Below are 21,386 nucleotides of genomic sequence, written 5' to 3' on the forward strand. Positions count from 1 at the left end.
GGCTCCTCTGGGTAGCCAGAAATACACAGTCCTCCCCAAAAGTAAGAAAAGGTCAGATATAGGACTAAACTATATTTCTTGAATTAACCTCCAATTTTAAAGGGCCAGATCCTTAGCTGCTGTAAACCAGTGTAGTTCCACAATCTGGCCAATAATGTGAAGTGAGGGACTAAAAATACTACTGTTATAGCACAGACAGTGCCTACATCAGTCTCCACAGACTAAGCTCTGCTGCTGACTAATTCAGTCATAGGTCTATATGAAGACCCTGTATCTGCCCCCTTTCTCATGGAGACATTTCACAGTATGATGGGTCCTTTCAAGTAAACTGGCTTCTGACATGGCAATCTGATAGACTGGTGTTCTCAATTTTCCCCTCAATACACCTTAACTCACTCAGTACATTTAAATACCCATTATGTATTCTTCATTTATTATTCAAAAATGGAGCAAGTATTTCAGCCATCTGAATTAGTGAAGGAAGGAAACATAAGAATTTAAAATTGCTTTGTATTACATGTTTCTATGTAATGAAAATGGAGGACACTGACCTTCTAGAATATACATTTTGCTGCCCCAGACCTCTCATTTCCTCGGTCACACTGCTGCACTATGAGAAGGGACAGAGTCCAGCAGCCACTTTTGAAAACAGAGAGCATAAAATGTCATAGAAGACATCTGAGATGCTGCTTTAGATCTGTGAGACACATAGAATCCATTCTCAACCATAAGGTATAGCAGAAAAATGTTAGCAGCTATCTCTGCTGATCCTAATTGTAATTTGGTTCAGATGGCCTTGTATGGTTGACAGCTTTGCAGCATTTGGGGCTACATGAATTAAAGAATAACTGCACAGAATCATGCATTTACATTGCATCCTTTGCCAAAATCTCAAGGTAACTTACAATTTAATTAAACTTTTCTTAAAAGTTATGAAGCTGTGGCAAACATTTCTCTGAGTTAAACACTACAGTATATTTGAATTTCTCAGTATAAAGAACTAGTTCCAGATTACTAATCACAGATCTATGGCTTTCATTCTTAAAATTGCATTTAGCCTATGCAGATCTCAACAAGTAACATAGTGACACCGAGCTTGGAAACACAGTAGATACATACTATTCCCTCAATCCCCACTTGTAAATCCTATGAGATTTCCATGCATGGATTACACGTGTGTGTCCAGTCTTGCATGAAAGGACCATCCTCTTCAGAAGGTATGAAGTTATTCAGTCTTGTTGTAGTCCACTAGTGGGTTTCTCCCAAGCAGAGGCATAATACAATAGCAATTGTATATGAAGCTTTGGAGGAATAGAGCCGTTCACTCTGTGTTGAACTGATGCCTGTATAAATCTATCCTGCAGAGTGCTAAGTGCCTTCATCTTCTCATGAAATCAGTACCTTGCAGGATGGAATCTTAAGTGGCAACACACACACACACACACACACCCCTTTACATGATCTAGCCTTTATCTGAACTGTGATAACATTGCCACTTAAGATTCCATCCTGCAAGGTACTGATTTCATGAGAAGATAAGGCACTTAGCACTTAGATTTATACAGGCATCAGTTCAACACAGAGGAACGGCTCTGTTCCTCCAAAGCTTCATATACAATTGCTATTGTATTATGCCTCTGCTTGGGAGAAACCCACCAGTGGACTACCACAAGACTGAATAACTTCACACCTTCTGAAGAGGATGGTCCTTTCATGTAAGACTGGAGCATATAGCTAAAAATAGTGTGGGGAATCTTGCATAAGGCTACTAGCCATATATTGAGTGTGTGGATTAGTGTAAGACATCTAGAACGATCAATTTTATAACCTTCACTTCACCTTCCTGCCAACTCTGGTGTTCTGTTAGAGGAAACAATCGTCTACAAACTTCTGAAACCTTGAGCAGTACTATTCTATAATAGATGCAAAGTAGAACTTAGATGTACTTTTAGGCTTCTCTTCATTTATTGTGTCACAGATGAATCCATGCAGAAGATGTTTGCTAATGGATGTGGCATTATCTACCAGAAGGTTGGTACCTGGCTTGCATCCAATCACCCCCAGCTGCAGCTGACAGGAGCACTGGCTGTTGCTAACTTTGCCAGGAATGGTAAGATTGCTTATTCATTACCCATCAAAGTGACCAAGATAGGTGGTATTGTTTGTTTCTTATTAGAGAGTGTAATACTATTAGATTTCATGGCACAAACACACACGCACACACACACTCATCGCCATCGAATAGGAAAACAAAAATGTGTGTGTGTATCTTTACATTATGGATGCTAATCATTTCAATGTCATTGTGTGGGCAAGTCTCCAGCCTCACTCCTACTCAGTTAATATAGCTCCTGTTCTAAAGCATCTTCCACTATTCCAATCCTGAACCCCAGCACCCTCACAAATGTCAAAGCACCTCAGTCCTGACCTGCAGTTTCATTTGCTGACTCACTTCAATCAATGGAAATGAACTATGCAAATGAATTGGAGGGAGGAAGTGCTGACTGGCTGAATTATCTCTGATGTCATAATGCTCCTCAGCCTGCAGCACCAAATGGACCCTGTGAGGAAAGCAGGTTTTTCTGGTGTTCCACTTTTCCAGTTGTCACCAAAACAGATAGACTTCTTCCTACTGATACCTGGAACTTTCCCTGAAACTAGAAATTAAGCAGGAGTAGTCTTGAAAAGTTCTCAAAATGCCATTGAGTGTGGACCATTAGGCCTCATTTCACTCAGTCACTTGCTATTACTAGAGGGTTGAACGCTTTGCTTCTGTTGGTCAAGGTCATTGCACATACTAGAGGCTTCATGCAACCTTCCCCTCCTGCTCCTATTTTAGGGACTCCATGCATCTCACCCACTCTCTCCTCCCCTGATGCCAGGGGCTCTGTGTGAACCCCACTTCCCCTTCATTCTGATGTAGGATAAAACTTTCAAAATCACCAAGTGATGCAGGTTCCTAAGTGTGTAAGGCCCATTTCCAAAAGAGACTTACTTGCTCTGGAACCTTTTACCCATAGTCATTTCAGAAGAAAAATTGAGTGGCTTGAAATTAGGGATGAAATTTCAAGGGAGACCATTTTGTCACCCTATGTACCCTCAGTGTAAAGAAAGCAACAGTGATTGCTAAGGACTATAAGCAGAGGAACATAAAGTGGCATTGCCTATAGGATAGGAAATGAACTGCACTTATATTGATAGCACTGTTAAAAGGACATGGTTTAGAGGCACCTTGAGTCTAACAGCTAGGCCTTGGACACTGCCGTCCATAGAAAAACTCTCAGTTAACATAGTGGGGCTTTTATAACCCAACTCAAAGCCAGATGAATTCCTACATTTTGTGGGTCATCATAATAAAATATTTGATCAGTTCTACTGGAAGAGCTAATGGAGCTGCCCAGTCATTTTAACAAATGACACAGCCCCATCCTTAACTCTTTTTCTGTTCTCACACACACCCACACACACCGGCTTGAGTTCTTGATTGCATTTTACCTAGCAGTGAATATTGTACATTATTGCTCATTGGAAATGTCCTCTATGCCTTTAAAAACTTGCTAACATCGATTTAATATGTTTGGCTGAATGACTTTTTATTTAATTCCTTCTCCCCCGGTGCCATCCCCTCGACCCCCCACATTAGACATTCTGGGTAGAAGAAGTGAATAATCCCTGTCTGGCCTCAGTCTGTGCTGCTGATGTATGCACAGTCTTTAATCTAAGTAAAGAAATCCTGTGACTATCTGATTGCAGTGCTAAGGGACCTCTGATGAGGCAGGGAAAAAAGATGACAGCTTTTGCAGCTGAGAAAATAGCTGTTCCTAGCCAGTTTTAACTGTGAGCCATTAAATTGAAGGTGCATGCAAGGCTGCCATCATACAGGCAAAAATCCATAGAAAGAAAGAGCCACTTGGGAGCTTTGCAACAGTCAAAGAAAGCTGGCCACTAAAGGGATTGTGGCTTTTTGCATATTACTAGAGGAGGAAGGGTATTGTCATTCTCTCTCTCTCTAGTTCAGTGGAAGTGAGACTATTTCAGTATAGACTTGAGCCTATTAAAAAACCTCACACTACATATTTTACCTGTAACATTCTGTCAAACAAAACCCTTGACTTATTTCCAGAAAGGATACATGGCCACCCAAAGAGACTTGTGAATTTTCTCAGGCCTCTGATCTCAAAATACCCAGGATCTTGCAGGGGAGCATGTCTGAGAAATCACAGACAAAATGTCACTATTAAAAGCTGCATTAATGAATGGAAATTGAAAGATTTTTCTTGAATAAAATTTGCAAAATCAGAAGGAATGTCAGTTTTCACAAGTACACGTTTAAATGTCACAAGTATTTGACAAGTTTCAACTGAGATATGTAACAAAGGAAAAAGCATAGTTTAGCTGAAATGCAATGGTAATGATGATGCTAGAGACACACATCAAAAAGGAACCTATGAAAAGAACCTGGCATCCCTCAGCACAGATCAGGAAGAGATAGATATTGCAGCAGAAAAGGCATTGAACAATTCTATGGTTTAGAACAGGGGTGGGCAAACTTTTTGGCCCGAGGGCCACATCTGGGTATGGAACTTGTATGGTGGGCCATGAATGCTCAAGAAATTGGGGTTTGGGGTGTGGGAGGGGGTGAGGGCTCTGGCTGGGGGTGCAGGCTCTGGGGTAGGGCCAAAAATTAGGAGTTCAGGGTGCGGGAGAGGGCTCTGGGCTGGAGCAGGGGGTTAGGGTACGGGGAGGGGGTGGGGGGGGGGGGGGGGGGTCGGGGACGGGGGGGGGGGGTGGGGGGGCGGGGGGGGGTCAGGGGTACAGGCTCCAGGCAGTGCTTACCTTAAGCAGCTCCCAGAAGCAGAGGCATGTCCTCCCTCCAGCTCCTACATGTAGGGGCAGCCAGGCAGCTCTGCGCGCCGTCCCATACACAGGCACAGCGCTTGCAGCTCCCATTGGCCATGGTTCCAGGCCAATGGGAGCTACTGGGGCAGCACTTGGGGCAGGGGCAACATGCAGAGCCCCCTGGGCCACTACCTATCCTTGGTTCCGAATCCTGGAGTCCCTCAAAGGCTAGTGGCTTCCTGTCTCCCTCATCCTACGTCGTAAACCAGAGTGCCACGGTGGATTCAGCATGTTTGGCCTCTTCAGGCAGGGGCTCTAGCGGCTTCCTGGCAGGAGCCTGTAGCACACATCTGCTCTCCTCAGTCAGCCCAGAGTGAGCTAAGCTGCTTCCTTTTATATGCTCCCTCCACCGGGAGCATTCCCAACAAGGACAAGAGGGCATGGCCTCCCAGGCCCAGCGTGTGTGGTTAACCCTTGCTGGGCCAGTGCAGAGTTGGTACACCCCGTTGCAGTGTAATACACAGAAAACAAAGACAGAAGAGTTTCATGATAGGTACATCACTAAGGAGAGTATTTTGGAGAACGTGCAATACAAAGCAGGGATTTCTTGGGACTGATTATTTTGCTCCAACTCTCACCAGTGTTAAACAGGTAACTAGTGTAATAAATGCAAGATCAGAATTCGGTCCCTTACACTGAAGAGGCTAAAGTAACTATAAAACCAATTCGCCTCTCACACCTGTTAATCAGCAGTAATTCCACTGAAGTTGGTGGAGTTATAGCGGTGTAAAATCAGTGTAAGTGAGATCAGATTCACACTTGATGGGCCAGATCCTCAGTCCCCCAAGATCTCTTGATGCCTCTAAAGTGGCACTGAATGACATTAAAGCTGCCCTAATGAGGCAGCAAATGATTCTACCATCATGGAATTGGGGCTTGTTGGAGGGTAAACTGGGGCCTACAGGCAGTGAGTCCAAAGCCCTAGCAGACCATTTTAGCTGGCATAAGTTAACTTGCACTGGAAGCAAGCTCAGGGCAGGTGTAAAGGTAACTTAAGGTCACCTTTGCTGAGCATGAGGGCAAGTTCTGTGCAGCTGAGGATTGCTATTGCTCTTGCTAAAAGGTGATCCCTGTTGAACCACAAAACATCCAGGCCAATAGTTTCTGGTGTTCCCCAGTGGAACACTGCTGGGCATAACAACTATCACTGTGGCTCATCTCTCCTCCTGAATGCTTGTTTTCCCCTCTTTCTTAAGATGGCAACTGCGTACGGATGGTGCAGCTGGGAGTGGTACTTCAGCTTTTGGACCTTTTAGAGCAACACGTGGACAATGGGGACGTTTCTGTTCAACATGCTGCACTGAGTGCCCTTCGAAACCTTGCTATCCCAGGTACAGAGCTGGTAGACAATCTCCTATCCATAAACAACTGGTGTCCATGGAGGGACAGGTCAATACCTAGTGTAGATCCACTGAAGTCACAGATTCTGGTGCATTTTCAGATTCTGACAGGTGTCTGAGCTTTTTTTCCTGCAAAATAATTCATGCATGTGAATAACTGACTGGGACTACTCATGTACAGAAAGTTAAGGAGCTTGAAATTATTCACAGGGATCTTATTAATCACTACTGAAATGGCTTAACATTGCACACAAACACTATATAACAGGACAGGAAATGAAGAACAGTAGATACACTTTAAGCAGTGTAGGAGGCAGAAAGGAATTATATCACATTATATCTTCAAAGGATTTTAAAAACTGCTCCTCTCCTTCTTTGAAACCAATACTAATTTAGAATGAGTTAAAATTTGACCTATATGTTGCACTGTAGAGTTTCTGCTCTTGAGATCATTAATAAATACGTCAGGACATTGGTTCTATGCGTCATCTCATGTCAAATGCAGCTCTGCTGTCTGGGAGTGCAACTGAGAGCAGGAATTAATTTGTCTGAACACTTCTAACAGTACACTGCCACCCAAAATGATGTTGGGGCATTGATTTAGCACTGGCTCAGAGGAAAAAGTGCCAACTCCAGAGCCACCAATACTGTACTACTATCTGCAGCAACAGGGTGTTCTTGGAAGTCCCCTCTCTCAATGCTAAACTGACCAGGTTGTTTAACTTGTCTGAGCACAAAATTGTGACATTCTATGATAAAAATGTCCAAGAGTTTGTCAAAATAAAGCAAAATTAGTCCCATGGAATATAGTTGTATCCTTCTCCTATTGACTAGTAGCTAGATCTTGTGCCTCTTCTTCACTGCCTCCTTTTAATATTTGGTAAATGGTCTCTCTCTGAAGAAAACATGTTTAATTTCAGAAGTTCATTCATTTCTCTCAATACTCATGTTTAAAGTCGGGTACCCTGGCAAACTGGGTGGGGCCTGTGTGTTGATTAAACTAGAGCAGGGGTCGGCAACGTTCGGCACGCGGCTCACCAGGGTAAGCACCCTGGCAGGCCGGGCCAGTTTTATTTACCTGCTGATGCGGCAGGTTCTGCTGATCGCGGCCCCCACTGGCCATGGTTCGCCGTCCTGGGCCAATGGGGGCGGCGAGAAGCGGCGTGGGCGAGCGATGTGCGTGAGTATTTTTTTTTAATTGCAATGTACTTCATAGCACAGTCCCTGTCAATTGTTCTAAACTGGTGATATTCATTTGAAAGGTGAAGAGGAGAAATTTTCTAAAATTTTCTAATGCAACATCTTGCATAAATCAGCATATATGTATGTGTGTGTGTGTGTGTGTGTGTGGATACAGCCCAACATACAGGTGTTTCTTGGTGCTAAAAGCGTACAACAATTTTATGGCATATTTAACTAGAGCTGTTTTTAATCAAAATCAAAGTGTTTAAAAATGTTTCTGACAATTTTGTTAAGAAAAAAATAAAATGAAGCTTTTCAATAATGTTGAAACATCCCATTTTGACATTCTTGGAATTCACTGTTTCAGTTTTTGAAACAACTTTCCAAAACAAATTTTTACAAGTTTTAAAGGATCAAAAATCCAAATTAAATGTTTTGATAAAAATTCTGTTTTGGGAAATTTCATTATTTGCTTTTGATCAATTTTGGAACAGATTTTTTTTTTTTAAATAATGGAATTTCCCATAAAATGGAAAATCCAGTTCCACCCAGATATATTTTAAACCATATTTCCTTCATTTAAGAACAATCTGGCATTGCATGACAAATGTAGCTATTACTGCAAAGTAGCTTTAGTTACAAGTGCATAACAGGGTCAAGTGCACAAGATGTCCATGCTATGCAGGCATATAAATCCCAAACAAGTCATATACTTACCCTCCTACATGGAAGCTCTTATGTTGGGGTGCAGGAGCACAGAGAAGGATGAATGTTTAAAGCAAAGAAAGGTGCTTTATTAGTCATAACCTGGAAGTAACAGATGGTTGAGCACTACTTCCCATTTCAGGGAAGCCTTCTAGCACAGAAATGCTGAGATAATACCCATGCTTATATACAGCAAAAATTAATAAGCTATTCTACAGACATCACATTCTACTGATGGTCTGACTGTGCCTTTGCACGTGAACTAACCTAAAGTTTCTGCTCTCCAATTCCTGGAGCTCCTTAGCGCTGACCTTCCACTGTCTCTCTGCTTGACTTTAACCAGGAACCTGTTCCCTTCCGTGGCTAAGCCTTAGGATCATGTGCACAGGCCCTGGTTTGGCAATGACAGTACTTATCCTGCATCTGCTTTTTAAAAAGCTCTTTCCCAGGATCTTGTGGCACCTTTCCTCACTGCTGCACTACATAAGGTAGCACAAGCAAACAGTCTGACCTTGGAATACAAACACTGCTGCTACAGTCTCTGGGAGGAAATTTAACAGCTGTTTAACAGTGCAGAGCAATACTACACAACACTTTAAGCCAGGAAGGGGGAAATAATACCTTATCCAGCTGAAACAGTGAGGGTAATTTAGGTAAGCAGGATGTAATTACATACATTAGAATGTAGGGTGAGATTTTCAAAACTTCAAAAACTCTAATTGACTTTATTCTTGTACTATGTGCTGTGGGATCTTTAATGATCACAAGGAGCGAGGATATTGATTAATCTCTCATCTGAAAGATAGCTCTTCCAGTGCTCAGTTCTCCTTAACAGCAGTCTGTGACATTGGTATGATACAAACTCAAGAGGAAGAACCCCCTCCAGTGAATCCCCAATCCCACTTTCTGTAGTATAGTACCTAAACGTTCCTTGGAGATGTCTTAACCAAGCAGTGAATGACCCAGACCTTGCATAGTATATAGGATCTATCAACATGTAGTTTAATTCCTCCTGTATCCTTCCTTGCTAAGATAGACCAAATGCCAGCCAATCTTAATGGCTTGTGTGGTTGTACTTTAATGTGTTGAACTATGTGTTATCAGATATTTGTGCATTGATCATGAGTCTAATTTAATTTTGGTAATCTTTGTTGTTCAAATATCTATTACAAACATATCATGATCTTTTGAAGTGTGAGTTTCTTCTGGGAAACTAACAAGCTGTGCATCAGAACATGAAAAGGAAAAAAAAATCATAGATGAGGGCTATATAAAGAAATCTATCAGTTACCAGAGGCTGCATGAAAGGAACTAATGAAAGCAACTGGAGAATTTTAAAAGAAAGAAAATCCACACACTGTGATTTACTTAAAAGGAACAGTAATGTGCAGATCACAGCACTTATAAATTCTGTGAAATCCTATTCTCATCCCAGGTCTTTGCTAGCCATCGCCACTAAAGCAAACCTCAAAATATGGAAATTATCAGCAGAGCTCCCATACTGATGACATACTCCCCTTCAGCATTAATACTGCACAGGCTACACCTTTAAAGGGGCAAAAGATAAAACTGCCAGGGAATTCAAACAGAACATAAGATGGAAATCAATTAGACGTTCTAAAACTTACGGATAGGCACAAGAGGTGTTGTTAATTGATTCAAACTGAGTAGTACAGGGGGGTTTCCTGGCAAATTCTACTACAATCAAGAGACTGGGGTTTGCGCTTGTGCTACTGGAACCAAAGGAAATTACGAACAAGGTAATTAACCGTTAGTGTCTGTTTCTCAGCATGCCTGCAAGGTCGGTAAGGGAAAGGACAGAAGGATTCTTGCTTGATGCAGTTGCCCCAGGAAAGACAAAAACATGCAGAAGTGGAGGATAAAATTACTTTGGAGAAAGTCTTTGGTAGCTGAGTTAAGCAGCAGTCAGGCTTTTTCCAGAGAAGCTTCTGATCATTACCGGGAATTACTTCACTAAAGAGTGGTGCAGAGAAACAGGATTAGAAAGGGAAGGAGAGCACAGAAGCAATGGTATCAGCAACAAAAGTATCTGGTGTCTCAAATACAAAGGCACTTCACCCTCCAAACAAAAACTGAGGTCAATTATTTTTACTGCATCTCCTTTTGGATAGGGATAAACAAAGAGGACCATCTTCTGAACCCTGGCCCACATTCCAACAGGTTTGAAAAAGCAGTGAGTGAGTGAATGTGTTTTCACAAGAACAGTGAGTGAGTGATATGTGTAGTTCAGTATAAAACCAAAAGGTTTGGACAATTCTGACCTTTATTTGAACCAAATTGAATCATTACAGGCTTACCCCTTGTCAGTGTTCAGTAACCACAGAAAAAGCAACTGTTACACTGTGAGTTGAATATATCTAACTTGTCTAGATACTTGTATGGTCTTCATCATTGTAGTATTTGAGCTACAAGTTCATGTTCTCCAAAATGATCAAGTTCTCTCTTTCTGGTTCCATTTTCTAGTTGCTAACAAGGTTCAGATGCTGGAGGAAGGCGTAGCAGAGCGGATCCAGATGCTTTTGAGATCAGAGATGGCTCCTGTGCAGTTTAAACTTCTTGGAACACTGCGAATGTTAATAGATGGTCAAGGTAGAGAATTGCTGAGCACAGACTAATGTCACCTTGAAATGTTTTGCAAGCTACAAGTGAAAGGGAAAATACACTTTGGAAATGTGAAAAGACAGTGGGCCAAATGCTTGGCAGATAACTCCACTGAGCCAGCAGAGTTAAAACAGCAGAGAATTTTGTCCAGTGTGTCAAGTCTACTAGAGCAAAACACTCAAGCATCTTGACAGCAATAGATGAGATATGGAGAGGCCTGAACAAAGAAGTTGCAAAAATCTAAGTGAGAGATAACTACGGCCTGAACAAGAGATTTTTAATGGAGTTACGCCAGCATAAAATTAGTATAATGGTAGGGAGAATCAGGCCAAAGATTCATAATCTGACAGTTTAAAGTGAGCGAACAGTAGAATTGGGGAATATAAAGGATCAAGATGTGGAGTGGGGGCAAAGGTTTCTAGCACTCTAAAACATTTCTGTACAGTCCTGATTCTTACAGATTTATCCTACATCCTGGCTGCATATCTTAAAAAGCCCTGAATCTCTTTTGGGCATTGTAACAGGATGATACCGTGTGCATAAATTCCATATTTGGAAGCCCAAAGCCTACAGTTGGCTACACAGATGGGCATGAAGTATGACAACACTCATTTAATCATCTAATTGCCATTTTGAGAACCAAGATGCAGGAATGGGTGCTCAGCTTAGGCATCCAAGTTTGAACATTGTGCTCTCCATTTACCATAATACAGTGATTCATCCTAACACAAAACAGACAATATCATGGCATGAGAAAGCAAATCCCGTGCTTTTGTGATGCAATATCTTAGTTATTTCAGCGCACATGAGCAGCTAACCTAGAACAATATTCCTCATAGACTTGTGCATCAGGTTTAAGGACCAGAACAAGAAAAAAAATCCAGAAAACTGAGTGATGCGTTCCCATTTCAGAACTGTCACATAATGCTGGCACACGCGGAGTAAGGTCTTAACTCATATAGATTCATCAGCTAGGTGGGGAAAACATAGACCTGGTTTGCTACTGCCTCACATAAAGTACCACAGTTGGTTTGGCAGCAATTTGCATTCATTTTGGAAATGAATACACCAGGTACAAGGCAATGGAGAATCAGGCCTAGAATCTGTGTGATCAGTACAAAAATCTTTCATTCAATAGAAAGTTTCCATTTACATCTCACCACAGTAGATGGATGACATTACAAACTACAAGGAAGCTTAGCATAATAAAACTATGTTTCCTTCTCATGCTTTGGAGAGAGTTACTAAAATATGCAGTCTGTCATGATTATTTGAAGAATGTTAAAGGTGACAACTTCAGAGTTGAGAAGACAGGCATCAGATGATACTTTTTGGAAATTAAGAAACATTAGGATAAATCCTGAATTACAAAAAGCTAAGAGGCCGCTTCTGCTCTTGCTCACACTGGTTGTACGCCAATAAGATTCCAGTGACTTCAGTTCAATTATTTTAGATTTACATTGGTATAAGTGAGATCAGAAATTGGCCCCAATGAGACAGCAATAGCTAAAACAAGAATCCTGTTCTGAATTTGAAATAATGTAGCATGTTCTAGTGTAGAGTAGGAAAAATCTAAAATGCTACGTAAGTTTTATCCTTCCATGGTAGTAAGTGCAGAAGCTGCTCGTCTTTAATTGCCTTATGTTCTATTTACCCATGAGCCAACATTGACCTTAATTAACACCACATGAAACACTCTCATGCACATGTGTCTACTAACAAGTTCCTACTAAATTAGTTAATTGCATTATCTAGTGTAAATTCATTACTCTGACAATTGCTGGGCATGCTGATGCTGGCAGAATTGAGAAAGGCATGTTTTTCTCTAATTATAGCAATCTAGATGCCTTTGTGCTTATCACAGTCAGCATCACCCCACCAAAAAAGAGGTATTTCCCAACAGTGACTCGTTTCCTGAATGTATTGCTGATGGAGCCACACTGACGGATTTATGCACCTAGCTACATGGCCACAGTAGCTTTTTAAGCAATAGGTGGATGTTAGGAAGTGGGCACAATTCACATAAGGCTCACATTCCATAAATTGAAGATATAAAGATGTCTCTCCTTCTAAATGGTGTCTAATTAAACTTGGGCTTAGAGTGCTTTATTGCCAGCAGAGTCAACAGAAAGTCCAACTGGATAAGAAACTGGGTCAGACCCTCTGCCTCGAGCAAGGCTTTTAAACTGGTTTTACTTGCCAACATGGCAGCTCTTAGAGGAAAGCTGTCTGGACTCTAACTGGACTGCTCTGATCTCATGAGACAAACACAAGCAGTTTTGGCCTCGAAACTACTGCCATTCTCTCACATGAGGTGACTTGCGGTGGTAAGTGAAAGTCTGTCATTCTGCTGGGTGAAGAGATCCTCACTCAGAAAAACAGTGAAAGGGGGAATCTTTGGACAGGTCCAGAAGCTCTGAGAACCAGTTTTGCTGTGTTTATGCTTCCACTCTGACTTTGTCCTGTCCACCCTTCCTCAGTATTCTGGGGCTGAGAGAAAATGGAAGAAAAATATAAAATGCCCTCCCTCCCCACACCCCTAGCATGTTTTTAAGTGTGTGGATCTGGAGTAGATGCTAAAGTAATCTTATGCTCCTATTGGACCCTTTTTAGTAGGCCTGGCAAACACTACAGCCTGTACCAAATGAACTCTGTTCAAGACATAAAATGCATATTTCATGCCCAGATGAAGCAGGGAACATTGCAGGGCAAGAAGGAACATCTCTTAATCCCAGATTTCTTAGGTGTGTACATCATGGCCCCATGGCAACCAAAAAAGTCAACCAACATTACCCTCACTCCTGAAAAGCTAAAATAAATAAATCAGTCTTTAAAGTCAACTGAATCACAAACTACAAGCTAGAGCTAAAGCTTAAACACGATAGAAAAGGACAGGTCTGTTCTATGACCATTCTGGCTGGTGCGTAGAGAGGAGTTGAGGGAGTGTGAGGGGAGGTTGGGTATCTATATCCTGTGGCTATGGGGCACAGGGGATTGTGCACCCCTCCCCAACTATTAATTACTGCACTAAATGCTTCTGTGGCCATGTGGATGGGCACTCTACTCCTACAGTGAGGCTTAGGAGAGGTGACACAAGTTGCATCTCATCTCTTGCTCCTACCTCATCTCCTAAAAATATACATTGAAAGGACACCTCCAGGTTTAACTCTGGCATTTATTTGTGGAGTCCTAAAACCTTATCCTACAAAAGTACTGAATGCCCTCAACTTCTATTGCAGGCAATGGGGACTGAGGCACTAAACGTCTGCCTGATGGCGCTCAGACCTTCACAGGAGTGTATCCCTAGACAGCATCATATTTAGTTAGAACGAAACACTTTATATGCCTTAGTCCCCCTTTTGTCAGCACTTTTTCTTGAGTAGCACTTTCCAGATTCTAACTATTTTTAATCAGTAGCACTTTGTAACAACGTGGCTTTAATTAAGTTAAATTGCAATAATGTTCCTGTGGAACTATGTGTGTTACAACTATATGGATGTCAAAGGAGTTCATCAGGATCATGCATAACCTCTCTTTTGCTGTTGTCAGAACTTTTAAGGGTTGTGGCAGCAATTTTCTTCAGAAGCACTAGGCTTCATGAGTTACTGCAGATGATTAGAGGCTCATTTTGTTATAAAGAGGATCATCAAGTGAGTTGATTCTATATGACACCCACAAAGATTAGAATTCCTGACATCTTGGTAGCTCATGAGAAGACTCCGGTCTGATGAGGGATGGGTGAATAGGTTCAGACAAAATAAGAACCTCCTGCAAACATTGTTCAAAATTTGAATTAAGTCTGACATTAAAATGTTCTTCTGAGGTTTGAGAAAGTTTATTTAATTTTTCTCGTAAGTAACTTTGAATTTCCAGGTGCTTCTGAAGTTTTAGGTAGAACTGGTGAGGAATCTTTGAACACTTTCTCCCCCCCTCCTCCCAAAAGTGCTGATTTATCAAAACCTAAACTTTTTTTGCAAAAACATAAGTTTTGATGAAAATTTTGTCCAGAAGTTTTCTTAGGTCCTGGATGGATGGTTATAGACAAATGACATCCCACCCACTCACAGAAAAGCCAATAGCCCAGTGGTTAAGACTCTCACCTGGGATGTCACCCAGGTTCAGGTTCCTACTCTTGCCTGATTTGGAGCAGGGTCTTGAATTGGGTTTTCCACATCCCATAGGTGTGCCCTAATTACCAGTTATTGGTTATTCTGGGGTCTGGACAGACCCCAGGGTTGCCAATTTTGGTTGGACATATTCCTGGAGATTTATTCATGACAATCTTTAATTCCTGGAGTCTCCTAGACCAGTGGTTCTCAAACTTTAGCAACCCGAGGACCCCCATTTTGATTTAAATGTTTTTGTGAACCTCCAAGCCCCCCCACTTCCCCCAAGGCCCCACCCCACATCTCCTCTTACCCACCTCTTTCTGCCCCCTCCCTCCAGTGTGCCCTATCCCAGCACCTCCTACATACCACTGAACAGCTGAGAGAAGTTGATCAGCAGGGCCCACAGACCCCCTGGAGTGCCCTCACAGACCCCCAGAGGTCCACAGACCCCAGTTTGAGAAATGCTGTCCTAGACAATCCTGGAGGATTGGCAACCCTAGTTCTGGCTGTGTGTATCTCTGATTTTTTTTGCAAAAAATTTAAAGGGGCTCTATTTTGTGCCAATGCTGAACAAAAACAAAATGTCAAAACTTCAAAATTTTGCATAAGACAGAATTGTTTTCCAGCCAGCCCTCCTTTCTTCTTGGGTGTATTATGACAGCATCCAAAAGTCATATTCTGGATACGGTCCTAGTTATATTTTAAGCTCTTTAGGGCACAGACCATCTTTTCATTTGTACAGCGACTAACACAGAGTAGTTCTAGTCCATGACTAGGACTTCTAGGCACTACCACAATACACGTAACCATTGTGCTAGAGACATTGGACTATAGTATGAGACCGTCCCTGCTCTGAAGAGCATACAGTCAAAGTTAGGACAACACTTAAGGAGTGAGTGCAAGAAACAGTCAGAGGGAATGGGGGAAGAGAAGACAAGGGCAGCTACCTTATGCCTTCTATAAAAGGCAATGATAATAGTAATTTTCATTTCAAGGGATCACAAAACATGAGATGTGAATTAAGTATTGCTGCAGCTCAGGCAGTAGATACAGATTAGATCTGTTTTACAGGTAGATAGACATGGGTACAGGAGCAGCAGAAACTCCCTAAAAGTGGGAGGCCCACAAATGCCTGAATCATGGCTCTGCCTCACTCCTTCCCTGAGGTCCCGCCCTCACAGTGCCCCTCCTTCCTGGGCCGGCTCCAGGTTTTTTGCTGCCCCAAGCAAAAAAAAAAAAAAAAAAGGTCAGAGTGCCGCCCCTTGCTAGTGGCTAGAGCCAGCAGGGCCGTAGCAACAAAGAACGTGGCCCCCTCCGAACATATGTCCGGGCGGGGCCCTTACAATGCAGAAACTGGAATGCGGTATTTATTTTGCCACTTTTAGGGGCCCCCTTCCTTCCGGGGCCCCTCCGGTCGGACGGTACGGAGGGCGCTCGCTACGCCTCTGAGAGCTGGTCCTGCTTCCAAGACCTTGTGCCTCGCTTGCTCCTTTCCACCCTTTCCCTCCCGTCACTCAACCTTACAGCCAGTAAGAAGTGGGAGGGCCTCCCACTTTTTAAAGTGATGGAGCCATGACCACCCTGCCCCTCCCATTCTATACTGCTGCATGGATATCTTAAGTAACTGGCCCAGGGTTGCACAGTAAGTCAGTAGCTAGGCCAGAAGCCCAGCTGCCATAAATCAGTGTAGCCTCATTGACTTCAATGAAGCAACCCAGTTTTATAGTAACTGGGATTTTGCCCAAGTGCCAGGAATCCTAACTCCCATTCCCCTGTTCTAACACTCAACAACTTTTTCATTTCTTGGAACTTCTTATGTCTGACTGACGTGTACTGTAGTCCCAAACAGCTTGTTTATAGAGTGTGGTACCATGCAAACCAACCAGCAGTATCCTTCAGTAGGGCAAGTGAGGACATCAGCAGAACTAGACATCTGCAAGGATTCTCTTTTAGACTGCATCCTCTGTACTACAGGCTCTGAGTAAAAACCTGGACATGCCATTCTTCTCTTTTCAGCTGACACTGCAGAGATGCTGGGACAGGACCCCCTGCTGATCAACAGACTTGTGCAATGGTGCGATGCCCAGGAGCACGCTGGTGTTCGTGGAGAAGCAAACCGATTGCTGGCATCGCTCTTGCGGCACAGCAGATCCCAAGTATGAAATTACTGGTATATATATTTTTTAATTGTCAGGAGTGCTTACTGCCAGGCTGGCATCCTTGTTGCTGTGCGCTTGCTGATAGCACACACAGCAGCAATGCAAGCTTTTCCATACCACCCCTCCAACATGCCTCAGATGGATGGACCCCTTTCTGGGGTAGGAGAGTAGATCGCCCTTCATAACCACAGTCCTTTTTGCTGACACTACCCCTAAGGGAGTCACCTAGTGCATTTGTGGTGGCTGTTTTGTGATATGGACACCTGTCAATTGGAATGGACTTAATTCACCCCATTAATTTCAGACATCATCAGCTGGTAATAACGTTCAATCACTTAGCAAGCTGGGCTGGATTTGAATCAGCAACCTCGAAGAGAAAAATAGGAACTGGTATTCAGTTATGGTAACTCCTCCATCAAGTATCCTAGGTACAATCTTCTTTTTCAGAAAGATTTTACCATGTTCAAACATGAAACCAATATTAAAAAACAAAATAAAACAGTTAAACAGTTGAAAAAACCCATCTGTGTCATATACCAAAATCTCTTTCAGAAATACTACTGAGTTCACTTAGGCTGCCTAGCCCTTGCTTCAGGGAGGGATGAATGTAGATTTTCTGATGACAATATGCTGTTGATATGTTAGCAAAGGCTTTGTTGCTTATGCTAAGGCTATTCTGATTGATTATACAGAAGCCTCTCAACTGCTGCTTTATTTTGAGAGGATGTAAAATGGAGTTATAATTTGCATAAAGTTGGATAAAGCAAAATTGAGTCACTACTAATTTAGAAGCTTTAATAATTAAAAGTTTGACCATGATGAACCACAAGAGTAAAAGAAAAAGGAAGTACCTCTAAACATTGATGTTTCAGCTAAATAAATTCAAGGTGGCTTTCAAGCTCAGGTGAATGACTAATGCAGACAAAAAATTCTCTTTGGCAGTGCAGGCAAAATACAACAAATGTATCCGGATTAGCACTTCAGTGATGGCAGGGGAATCATTTCCAATCGATTCAGAGACTTTCAGGGGTGAACCGTGATTTCCTTTTGTCACCTCAGTGTTATTTGTATCTCAGCTTTTGATTTGTGATCCTTTCACCTGACCCATTTCTTTTGTTTGACTGACAACAGGAAGTGGTCAAAGCCATCCAGCAGGCACAAGGAGTGAAGCACCTGGTTTCCATGACAACAAGCGAACATGTTATCATGCAGAATGAAGCTCTGATTGCACTGGCCATAGCATCTGCAATTAATTTAGGTATCCTCCCTCCCCCAGAGCATTGGCCTGAGTACCATTTAGGATATTGTTATTGTTATTAATACAAGTGTTTTATAGCCCTGCTAATTTGCACAGTGATTTACAGAATTTATGTAAGGTATATTCCTAGCCTTGAAAAGCTTACCATCTATTTTACAGTCAAAAGTACAGAAGACAGAGGGACTGGGGATTACCAGTGAGAAGCAGGAACAAGGGATTTCGTGAAGAGGTTGGTTTTGGAAGGGATTTGAAGAATAGAAGATGCTTGATAGATGAGGACAAGAAGTTATTTGATACCTGTGGGGCAGTGTGTTAGAAGGCATGAAACCAAGATCATGACAAAGGGAGAATCAGGAAGAGTAGAAAGGAAGCAAGAATTTTAAACAGGGGAAAGGAGTGTAGAGATGTTGGTGGAGTCAAAAGTATATAGGGTCTTCATTCTTAAACAACAGGCAAGATGATTCAAGGAGAAACCAATGTCAAGGTAGATAGGAAGAGGAATGTAGCAGAGGCATTTTGGATAGACTTGAGAAAGTAGAAATGACAAAATAGGCTAAAGGATCCTGCAGAAGCTCTGAATGAAAGAAATGAAAATACTATCCTCATTACAATTAATAGGTTGAATTCCTAGCAGTGCTGAGCGCTCCTGGCTCCTGTCAGCTTCAACTGGATTTGCAGTTTCTTAGCACCTTTGAAAATGGTGCTTGATATTTATTAAGCTTGGTGCTGCATATATAGGACATAAAAGACACTATCCTGAAGATCACAGTCTAATCTAAAGAACAACAACAATTGCATTTAAGACCCAACTACAAGAAGCCAATATTAATGCTAAGCTCCATCACGGACTAAAGCCAGAAAGGAATGTAGTCTTAGACATGCTGCCAGCATTGGTCAAGTCAGAAAAAGATCTATATATAGAAGATTAAGTCAGTTACCCATGACTATGAGAATGTGAGGGACGGCTAGTAAAGATTGATAAGTATGAATTAAGCCATGATGTAGAAAATTTACTACCTAAGGCTGAGCAGTTTTATGGGCCTGATACTCTGAGGTACTGGGGGGTGCTCAGCACTTCACTGGATCAGACCTTATATCTGCATTAAGGCAAGTCAGCCATTTTCTATCTACTTTGACAGACCTTCATTTTTCATATGCAAGTTACCTAAGAAGTGTTCATTTAAAAACATTAGAATTATTTCCATGATATCTTATTTTATTTTCAGAAGTCATCAAAGATTCACTTAAGGAGTCAAGGCTAGTTCAAAGCTTACATAAGCTTCTACAAGACGAGTGCACAGGTCCCGAGGTGAAATATAATTCAATGGGCCTCCTGTGCAGCCTTCTTAATTCAGGTAATTTCACTTTGGCACTAAGAGCCCATCCATTTCTGTTACTGTGAAATCACAAAAACTGTGGTCACTGAAGTATTTTCAACCAGTTGTGAGGTTGCATCCAAACAACAAAGTAGCAGCAGCAAGACTCGGAGGTTTATTTCTTTCTGTCAGGTAAGGACCTGACAGCCATTCTTCCTCTCGTAGGATAATATCTTTCTGTGTGAGAAGTCCACTGAGGTCATTGGGACTACCTGTGATTGAGTCAAGGCAAAAGTCTAGAGGAGGGAGCAAAGTAACACTGAGACACCTTCACGCTTCCTCAGTTTTGGGGCCAGCATGCACCTGCTCCCATACACATAGCAAAATGTGTACGACAGCCTTGCAACCAATTAGCTTAAGGGCTGTTACAGCAGCCAGATATACTGGCTCGCTGACCCCACCCCCACCTCCTAGCCATGTTGTTCCCTACACAGAGGCTAGGGAGGGGTGTGGACAAAACTGCCATGCTGGCACCAGGCTGCCTAGAAATTCCTCTCCTGGGAGGAATCCCCAGCTGCCTGGTTAAGCTGCCTCTAAGTCTGTTATGTGCCAATGGAGAGTCTGTCCAAATAGTTCTGATTTTTTTCTCCACATTTTTCTAAAACGGTTCAGGGGAAACCTGAAAGTGGGTTCCAGATTTTTAAATATTTTTCTTTTTGAAAACCCAAGAATTTCTAAGTTTAAAAATCTATTGCCTGGGCAGACTTTTCCATTTATTATATCCCACCAGTCCTCAGACCACCCCATGGACCCAGACTGCTGAACCATAAACCAGGTAGGTCAGATCCTCAGCTGGTATAAATCCACAAAGCTCCATTGATTTCAGTGGAGCTATGCTGGTTTACAGCAGCTGGGGATCTGACCCATAAAGATTTTTTTCAGTGGTCTATTTCATTAGCACGCTACAGACATCTTTTAACTTTGATGCTGAGAGTCAAATCTTCCTGGTATGAAATACTGAAGCAAAATATAAAGCACTCGGTGGAGGCAGGAGCATGTTTTTTGTAATACATTCTGAAAAATTATTTTATATCTAGTTCTTCTGGGAAGGTGAAGTAATAAAAGAAAAGATATTTAAACAGAGCAATTAGTTAACTTATTTGCAACGGTTAACTTCTTTACAAAAATCATCATCCCAAGTGAGACTCGTAAGACATTTGTATTTAAATAAAACATAGCGGAGTTAACCTGCAACTGCAATACAGTAACTCCTCACTTAATGCTATAGTTATGTTCCAGAAAAAATGCAACTTTAAGTGAAACGATGTTAAGCGAATCAAATTTCGCCATAAGAATTAATGTAAATAGGGGGGGTTAGGTTCCAGGGCAGCTTCCCCTACTCTGCAAGGACCAGAGGCGGGGAGCGGTTCAACCTTCAGCCTGCCCACTCCACTCCTTCGCCCAAGCCCCCATCCTTGACCCACCTCTTCTCCCCCCCCCCCCCACCTCCTCCCCCTTTACTTCGCTCGCTGCGTCCTGGCTCCTCCTCCCTCCCCTCCCTTCTAAACGCTGGAAGCCAGCTGATTGCTGCAGGAGGGAGGGGGGAGGTGCGCCGAGTCCTCACTCCTCCCCCCTTCCTCCTGCCTCCAAAACGCCCCAAGCCAGCTGATTGCCCTGGGCAGAAGGGGGGGGAGGACTTGGCGCGCAGGCTCCCTCTCCCTCCCAAACACGGCAAGCCAGCCGATTACCCTGAGCAGAAGGGGAGGGGGGGAGGAGCGAGGACTTGGCGCGCAGGC

At 42.5% G+C, this 21,386-nt stretch overlaps 1 protein-coding gene across 1 annotated transcript in view; it reads left to right on the forward strand.

The window, feature by feature from the left end:
* The window catches only part of LOC112113796 (rap1 GTPase-GDP dissociation stimulator 1-like), a 42,376-nt gene that overhangs the window by 20,446 nt on the left and 544 nt on the right, over nt 1–21,386 (forward strand). The window contains exons 8-13 of the mRNA XM_029912005.1: nt 1,979–2,110; nt 6,096–6,230; nt 10,611–10,736; nt 16,874–17,013; nt 18,148–18,274; nt 19,501–19,629. Of these exons, the coding sequence (XP_029767865.1) occupies nt 1,979–2,110; nt 6,096–6,230; nt 10,611–10,736; nt 16,874–17,013; nt 18,148–18,274; nt 19,501–19,629 (789 nt within the window). The remainder of the gene's footprint in view (nt 1–1,978; nt 2,111–6,095; nt 6,231–10,610; nt 10,737–16,873; nt 17,014–18,147; nt 18,275–19,500; nt 19,630–21,386) is intronic.

Source organism: Terrapene carolina, unplaced genomic scaffold (genome assembly GCF_002925995.2).
Source record: "Terrapene carolina triunguis isolate 2854851 unplaced genomic scaffold, T_m_triunguis-2.0 Scaffold146, whole genome shotgun sequence".
NCBI lineage: Eukaryota > Metazoa > Chordata > Testudines > Emydidae > Terrapene > Terrapene triunguis.